At 38.0% G+C, this 9,228-nt stretch overlaps 1 protein-coding gene across 1 annotated transcript; it reads right to left on the bottom strand.

The window, feature by feature from the left end:
- On the bottom strand, positions 1-4,958 carry LOC139730172 (NLR family CARD domain-containing protein 4-like). Its single transcript, XM_071641067.1, has 4 exons — positions 3,541-4,958; positions 2,261-2,419; positions 753-782; positions 1-45 (listed from the first exon to the last, which is right to left on the bottom strand). The coding sequence occupies exons 1-4, from the start codon at positions 4,897-4,899 to the stop codon at positions 1-3; spliced, it is 1,593 nt and encodes a 530-aa protein (XP_071497168.1). The 5' UTR covers positions 4,900-4,958.
- Positions 4,959-9,228: the final 4,270 nt, after the last annotated feature.

Raw genomic sequence — 9,228 nt, 5'->3', positions numbered from 1 at the left:
TCATCGTCCAAAGTGCGTACAGTAGAAATCCCGTTTCACGTCATCCTGTAATGATTTAGAGAAGAATAAAGATAGGACACTAGAAATAGAAAAAAAAAGGAAAGGAAAGAACGATAGATGGTTCTTGCTACGCAGGAACTTTGGTCTTGTTTTCGGTTCAAGTTTGTAGATTTTTTTTTTTGTCGTTGAAACGACGTCACAAGTGCAAATTCACTGAAACAATCAATGCTCCAAAAGTATTTATCTCATTTTTAAAAAATGAAATGCAGCAGGCCATTTGATAAAACTTGAAAATACGACACGCTGGTTGCTGAATTTCACCTTAGCAGATAATGTTGAAAATAGGCAAACCTGTCATTATTTCCATCACCAATTATGAAATTGGACCTTGTTTAATACACAAACTACCTTTGAATATTAGACTTTGCAAATGAAGATGAAGAAAAAAGGAAGAGAACATGCTACTACAAAATTGTTGATGTGTAGATATATTGACATTTTATAGTAAAATGTCTTAAGTCTTTGAAAATATTCATGCATCGAATTAAAAAAACAAACAATAGAACTTGCAATGGAAAGAAGTTATTTTGTCCATTTTTGCCCAGTTAATTTTTTTTTCAACAGAAGCCACGGCTGAAGGTTACAGCACTGAACGTGCTATCCTTTCAAGTGTGAAGAACCAATTAAGATAATCCACGGTTTGAAAGAGGCAAAAATTCAAGTTGCATTAAAATCTCAAAATCACGTATTACCTGCATAACGGGATCTTGATCCTCTTTGGCCTGCGAAAAAAACAAACAAACAAGAACAAAAATGATACGGATAAACTCAAATTTCTCTTGGTAGCTTTTATTTCTTAACGGAAATCCAATTAGAAGTAAAACAAGAGATAGGCGGAAAATAACCTGAGATGCCTTTACTTAATATAATCGTTGTATGGCACTGTAAATTAACGTCTAATTTTTAACATTTCTAAAACTAAAACTTTGATCCTCATGGGAGAGACGATAAGGATGTTTCGACACATACGTACAATGAATCCCGAAGTGACGTCTAAACATAGATTTGGTTAGAATGGTTCATTTAGTTCGTTTCTTAATGTATCATGATGCTTCGAAAAGTTGCCTCACCTCGCAAATATAAAAAATACCTCGCATATATAAAAAAGGCGGGTTGAGCGCCTTTTTAAACACTTCAAAACAAGAGTCCATCACTTGAAAAAATTAAAACCTTGAAAGTGATACGTAACTTGTTACTAAAAAAAGAAATGACCATTCTTGAAGTTGTAACTGAGAATATCCCTCATTTTCTTATCACTTTCTCTGTGATGTTTTTCGGTTTTAACGCTCATAATCGCAAATATCTAATTTTAAAAAGAATGCAGTATATGTACACGCATTTGGATCGATCTCTTCAATATTTTGCCAAATGCAGATCACCTCTTCTACTGTAACATATACGACCACAAAAGTCTCATAACATTACCGTTGACTATCCCGAGATCATGACATTGATAAATCATGAGGAAAATTAAGGAAACAAAAGCAACAAGAAGAAAAGGAAGAAACCAATAAACGAAAGGGAATTTCAGTATCCAATACAAACAAAACAAAGACAAAAACAGGGTTTAGTTGAAACAATTGGGTTCACTTAAAAGTAAACAAGAAGGAAATTTTACATGTATTACGAGCGTACTTTTGCAGATTTTCTTTTTTTTTTCGTCTGTATTTCGTTTTCAACATTTGTCTCCATGATTAAATATTCACTTGTATCTTAAAAACGGGCGCAGATGCCACAAGTGAAAATGTAACAAATTGGGTATGTTGGGATGTGTGTTTAATTATACCGTACATTTGTTTCTCTATCTCATCAGATCACTTTGCTCACTCAATTTGTCAACACTTTTGATTTCATATGTGTAAGTGTGTGTGTGTGTTTTAAGAACAGAGGGTGAAACGTTGGCATTGCAAGATACTCACGTGGAAGATGAGAATCCTCAAATTGTTCTCCCTTTGCTTCACGTGAATTCCACGCGCAAAGCTGTCAAGATCACCGTTAATTTGTGTTTTGCAGTACTTGAACCTATCGGTAAAAGAAAGTGTAAGAAAATCGATAACGAAAAAACAGCAACAACCAGTAACAATTGTGTGTCAAATTAAACAAGGATATAGACCTTTATATTAATGTTACAATATCATACACAAAGGGAGAGAGACAGAAAAAAGGAAAATACTCACATTATGCCTTTTGAGGATTTTACATGTCGTGTTGCAGTGACCATCTTCTCCATGGACGATTCTGCCATTTGAACTCCACGAAAGCCAAAGTGAACGAGTCCTCCAAATTGTTTGACGATTTCAGCAAAGTCCTTAATGACTTCATCAGGAAGTTCCATGGACTGTACGCGTGCTAATCTTATCTGAAAAAAAAATGCAAAAGAATAGGAAAACAATCAAATGAATCGAACTAGTACTCATAATGAAATCCTTATGACTTCTTGTCTTTTCTACCGTTACATATGTAGGATTATATCATGCATAGTTATATATAATTCATACACATATACCATGCATGTGGCAAGTGTGTGTGTGGTGTGTGTGTGTTTGGGGGGGGGGGGTGGTTGGCGTATGTAATCCCCTTAAAGTTTGGTGAAACAACACCTGCTGAGTACAGTATGTTTTATACTGAAGCCTTTTCTCCGCATTGTCATTATCACTGTTGCTGCTCTCTGTATCATCTGATCCCATTTAAATCCATTGGACAATCTCATTGCAATAAATTGATGCTTTGAAAGAAATGTCAACATCGAGGTGAATGCTCATTGTGTGTGTGTGTGTGTGTGCCTATGTGCGAATGTGTGTGTTTGTACGTGTATGTGTGTGTCTGCAAGGGCTCATGAATTTTCGCAAAACAAACCCGCTAAGTCTTTTGTCATAAGACATGCTGACATTCTGCTTACACTAAATATCACCTGTCACCATTTAAATCCATTACAAACATCTATTTCAATGAAATCATATTCCGAATGGCACGGCAACGCAATTATTTCAAGCGGACATACATTATTTTGTAGTTTTTATTCATAAAACAAGCACTCTACGTTTATGCCAATAGGAACAATTTAAATTTCATCAGGGCAGCAGAATATAGCAAGTCCTTATCAATGAAAGATACTAAAGAATGTTTCCTGTTGATTTCACAAGAAGTATAAGGGGGCTTATGGCTAGCGCATGTCCCATTTGACCCCTACACCAGAAACATTCCTATGAAATGGACATGTGTTGTGATGAAGAATTCCTTGCTGAAGCATTTGCATCTAAATACAATCGTTGTATTTTAACAATAAAGTGCATGGACAGATGTTATTAAAAAGTGTTGATGAATGACTTACACCTGTACGTTATCAATTCATTCTGAAACACATACTGACATAATTCTTTTCATTTTAAAGTCACTGGTAAATACACAGGCATTTTCATTTGACCTTTGTTTTGCACATGCGCTAATCACAACTGTGAACTCCCTTATTGTGCAAGTTACCTTGTTTCTGACAGTCACTGGTAGTTTGTGCAGCGCCCTAATGACTTGGGAGGGCAGCCCGTGGAGACACAGGTATCCGCGGTTGAATATTGTCTCCAGCTCTGATGTTACTTCAGAGGTGACTTCTTGGCACTCATGAAGCAGGTCAAGGGTCACTCGAAACAGGAAGTTAACGTCAGGGGGTAGAAGCCACTCTTGACCATGAATGTGCTGGAGGACCTTGGCACAGGCGGCCGCGCTCTCTCCACAGGTGAATCTTAATAGATTCTCATAGACGAGGACGCCCTCTTTCCCACCCATTCTTTTCAGCGCGTCTTCCAGGGCGCTTGGTTCCGATGTAAGCTGCGCCAGATACTTACTCGCACAGTGCTCCTGTGCTAGCTTGTGATAGAATTGAATCTCTGTCGTTGAGGGCGGTGCACCTCGCTTGATCTGCCGAGCAGTGACAGTCCTCTTCGATACCAGCCCCATCTTTCGTCCCATTTCAAGCTCGTCTTTCACGTCTTTAAAATCAGATTCTGAAAAGACGATCTTTTTCCTGTCCTCTAGGAGAGATTCAAATGCAATTCTGCCCAGATGTATAACAAGTTCATCTAATCTTGAGTCACTGTCGTCATCATCCAAAGCGTCGTCGTCATCCACGTCACCATCATCACCATCATCAGATCGCCGAGAATGGTGCCAGAGGAACAGATTGACCTGATCAAAGAGACCCGTCTTGGTGTTAACATCTTCCAAGGACTTCTGTTGCCATAGATCGCACAACATGACACAGAATAAGGGAACATGGATTAACTCAGTTATCAACGGGTTAATCTGTAGGAATTCGTGCAACCCTTTACCCATCTGAGGTTCTTCCTTGAAGAATTGTGTGACGTATTCTGCAATGTTCGCATCCGAAAAACCTTCAACGGTCATTTTCACGAATGCAAACTTTGGCTTGTTGAAATCCGTTTCCCTGTAGAATCTCGATGTGACAAGCGTCCGACATTTTCTCAACTTCCTATTGCACATGACATCAATAACAGAACTGCATAGGTGTGGATCTTGTGAGGACTTAGTGCATATCTTGCCAACATACTCATCGTATCCATCCAACACAAGCATGCATTTGTCCTCATGGGCAGCGATGAACTTTTCCAACTCTTCACCTGAGATGCCATCCATGCTCTGAAGGAGCTGAAAAAGAATAGCGTCGCCGAGCGAGGTATCCTTCTTCAGTCGCCTCATAGTTATCACAAACAAAAGTGGAATATCTTTAAGTGGGGAGCCCTCCACGGCGTGCTTCCAGTCGTAGGCAATTTTCGCTACCATTGTAGTCTTTCCTGTTCCAGCCTTCGCAAGAACGACGATGCGCATTGGCAGAATACCATCAAACTTTTTCCGGAAAACGTCATCGACAGAATTCAACTTTAACCTTTCCCTGCTTCTACCAGGGACGAACTTATTTCCCTCTTTGAAAACGGCGATGTTTATGTACAGATCGTTAAGCTTAACGTAGGCTTCCTCGCTCCAGGGAACTAACTGGACGTGACAATGTTCATGTTCGTACGTGTCTTCCAGTCTTTGCCTCAGGTCGTTCACAGTCAAAGTATCTGTGACCTTCGTATCCAGGAAGCCTTTCCAAAGAAGAGACATGGGGTATAATATCGTGATAACTTAATCAGTTTATTTCTGTTGATGTTTTGCAAAAATTTTTGAAAAAGAAATGAACGTGTCTCGGCTGCTTCAGATTAAATATAAAAAGCAAACTTGTTGAGGACGTTCATATTTTTGTATGATTAAAATACTTACGTCTGATCGCACGAAATTCATTAAAAGGAAAGCCTATTCTCCTCACACAATTGCAGACTTCTATTGTGTAAGTAAGTGTATCATGTACAAACGATTCTTACTGATGGGAGAAAGTGGAGATTAAAGTTTCTGTAAGGCAAAGAAAATTGTTAAATGAAATGTATGGATTTCAGTACTACCTTACAACGCATTCATTGTGCAAGAATGTAGCATCTTTTAAAATATTTGATTTTTCTCTTGTAGATGATAACGTAATTAAAAGATTCTTCGAAATGTGTGTTTTTTTTTTTTAGAAATTTGTTATTCAAGACAGGGTTAATCGCAAGACCCGAATATGAGGAACAATTGCTTTCTTACCAAGACTAGGAGCTGATGAGGAGTTGTTGTTATATGGCGGAGCTTCATCTTTGAAATATTTGTCGACCAAGGAAACGAGCCGGGCGTCTAGAAACGCCCTCTTGAGTTCGAAAGCATCCGCATTGGTCCTGCTCCTCCACGCATACAGCATGTCTTTCGTTCCCCTGTTTGTCATCCTTCCAAAGCTCGAGTTCGTGGCCAGATGGCGTGAGATTTCGGCCTGAGTACAGCCCAGGGCACGCCCAAGGGCGTCGAAGTCGTCACCAACCGAGATGTCCTTCGACAGGTTGTCCAGGAGGACATCGGTGATTTCATGGCAAGACTCCGAGAGCGTCACTGATTCTTTTCCTATTAAAAATGGATTTTTGCAGAACACAGTGATAATAATAACAGTAATTGCATTCATACGCGCTTTGTGTTTCTGAGAGCACAAAGACTCTAAAAGACAAAATAACATCAGGACAATGCAAAACCAAAATTGTAATCACAAAAAAGAAGAAGATTACAGAGTGATAATGATAACAAATAAAAGCATATATACCTTTGGGAAGATTTTGTTTTTCCTATGCATTAATTTTTTTCCTTGCTGGCATCGGGAGAACAGATTATCCTGTTACAAAAAGGAACGCACAACTACACATAATTTCATGAGAAATCTTAAACGCAAGCACGTGCAAGACAATTAATGTACTGTGACAAAAATAAAAATAAAAATAAAAAAAGAACAACATCATATACACGCACACCTTGGGGCGAGGGGATCCTTGCAAGCTCGGGGCGCCCAAAATCAAATTTGACTCCAGCCGTTCGCAGGGCTCTTTGAAGCCCGATGACAGGTCCACCGGTCCGACTTCTCCACTCACGTAGCATATCTCGTGTACCCTTGCAGGTCACCCTGCCGCTCATGAAGTTCGTAGCTTCGTGTCGTACAATCTCGGCTCGGGGAATTCCCAGCGCCAGTCCCACTTGGTCGAGGTCTCCGACGCCCATACTCTCGGCGACATCCGCGATGTCTTTGTCGCTGATGACTTCATCTTCGCTTGCTGCCAATAATGGAAACATTCTAGGGTTTAGTTCTCCAATTTTATATCAGGCCATCATTCCTTTCATTATAGTTAAGACGTTGCAAATGGAAAGTTATCTTCTTAAAAACTAACACAAATACAGAGGCTATTTCCAGACAAAATGTTCAAATTGAGAACCATCCTCTCTATCATACAAGATTTGCTCCCTCAGCGTTTAAATAATAATGATTATTATTTTCTTTCTCATGTATTAACATTTGCGCATGATTACAGACATACTGGAGGCCCAGTGTCTTTTACTGTCCTCTTGACGATTTTATCTTTGCTTCTATGTGACCTATTCTACGTGGAAGATTACCGTAATATGATTACAATATAACGGTAATGCACCAAACACTCGAATTTTACAATCATTACAACAAATATTTCCCTATGAAAAAAAGAAAAGAGTCAGTTATAACACATGATTTAATGGCATTTTTCGTGTAGTTCTATTTGTGCGCTATTACTCTACGTATACTTTAGTCAATTAGTATTTTTTTTAATCCTGAATAAAATAAAGACCTTTTGAGGAAGCTCAGCATTAAACTTAAAACATTCCCCCTGTTTTTACTTTAATGCACCAAACACTCGAATTTTACAATCATTACAACAAATATTTCCCTATGAAAAAAAGGAAAGAGTCAGTTATAACACATGATTTAATGGCATTTTTCGTGTAGTTCTATTTGTGCGCTATTACTCTACGTATACTTTAGTCAATTAGTACTTTTTTTTAAATCCTGAATAAAATAAAGACCTTTTGAGGAAGCTCAGCATTAAACTTAAAACATTCCCCTGTTTTTACTTTAATGCACCAAACACTCGAATTTTACAATCATTACAACAAATATTTCCCTATGAAAAAAGGAAAGAGTCAGTTATAACACATGATTTAATGGAATTTTTCGTGTAGTTCTATTTGTGCGCTATTACTCTACGTATACTTTAGTCAATTAGTATTTTTTTTTAATCCTGAATAAAATAAAGACCTTTTGAGGAAGCTCGGCGTTAAACTTAAAACATTCCCCCTGTTTTTACTTTAAATGAGAATGTAAAACATATGGGTAAAAATATATTTTGTTTTAACTAGTGTTTTCCAAAGTCTGTGCAGGTATAGTTGCTAGGAACTGTTCACATTTTATGAAGTGTGACATTTGAGTCCTAAGCGAAATTACTGACGATTTGCTCACAGCAGATTGTCCAATCAGCGGTATCAACATTGATATGAAACATGTAAATAGATACACGCCAAAGAGCATATGAGGGAGTATAGTGATAAACATATTTGGTATATGATATACAATTATCATCCTCCCAAGGAACAATAGAAATGCACAAATCTCGAGACAGGCCGCACTAAATTGAATCCTATTCAATTATCTCGTCTAGATATTGCACAAATCTGGATATACAGAGCGCCCTGAATTGAATCATAATATTGAAAACTATTATCATGAGTATAATACATCATACATATTTTTTTGGAAAATATTTTTAGCCGGGAGATCTTCTTCATTGTTGATACTGCGTGTATCAGAGGGCCCTGTCATTTTTATTACCCCAGCGTTGCTATGCAGCTACCCATGCAGTGCATTTTATACCGGGCTAAAAGGGATATCGTATACGTAAAAAAAAAATCAACAACAACAACAACAAAAAACACACACACACAAAAAAAAAAAACACTGGGCTGGATTTGAACTCGAGTTCTCAGATCGGTAGTCGGGAGTCTTAATCATTATGCAACAGTGCTGCTCCTCCATCACCCCCCATCCTCCCCACTCCGAGATGTTCCAGAGTAAGAAACTTACATCTTTGTAAGCTACTTTGTGTGTTAAGCACATTTCATGAATCTGAAGGAATCATGCTTTCACAAGAACCAAGGACAATGAAACGAGTACTTAATCTTTTACAAAGCAACTTCAAAAAAATGTAAATGCTTTTCTGATGAATAAATACATCGGACAAACGAAATGAAGCAGTTATGAAAGCAACAACCAAACAATCCAACTGATATCTGCAAATAGAAATTGTTACCCTTTCCCTGATGGTCACGTGTTTCCTCTGTCGCCATATTTGCCTGTCATGACAGGGTGAACAGTCTGTACCAATGCTCTTGCAGACATACCTTTCAGTCCCATCAGAAGGAAATCATCCCGGCACATTCTCTTGTCTGTAAGACATTAATTCCAATCAAGAAAAGAACCCGTAAACTCGTATGAAAACTTATATTATTAGATATTAGGCTCTACTTTTCGCTCAGATTTATTTTCACTATTATTTCAGTTCCGGTGAGGATAAAACACCAAATTGATTCGAGCCAAAAGGTAGATGTCTACAAACACAAACAGGGGATAACTGGTGTGGGTTACGAAAAATAGAAATCTATTTATTTTTTCTTTTCTTTTCAAGACTTGTTTGTACTTTAATTATATAGATTGATTACAATGCAACAATAACATGGTCTTGT

This window comes from Diadema antillarum, unplaced genomic scaffold (assembly GCF_040938485.1).
Source record: "Diadema antillarum isolate AM-2024a unplaced genomic scaffold, OU_Dant_1.0 seq00000297_RagTag, whole genome shotgun sequence".
NCBI lineage: Eukaryota > Metazoa > Echinodermata > Echinoidea > Diadematoida > Diadematidae > Diadema > Diadema antillarum.
This window is presented reverse-complemented; position numbering and strand designations above follow the sequence as displayed.

What these genes read in the sequence shown, in the direction of transcription:
- LOC139730172 (XM_071641067.1), bottom strand. Translation starts at nt 4,899, where the DNA reads ATGCGCATCGTCGTTCTTGCGAAGGCTGGAACAGGAAAGACTACAATG. An exon ending in TGGTCACTGCAACACGACAT is followed by an intron (nt 783 to 2,260) that starts GTAAAATCCTCA and finishes TTTTTTTCGCAG; the next exon opens with GCCAAAGAGGATCAAGATCC. An exon ending in ATCAAGATCCCGTTATGCAG is followed by an intron (nt 46 to 752) that starts GTAATACGTGAT and finishes AAATCATTACAG; the next exon opens with GATGACGTGAAACGGGATTT.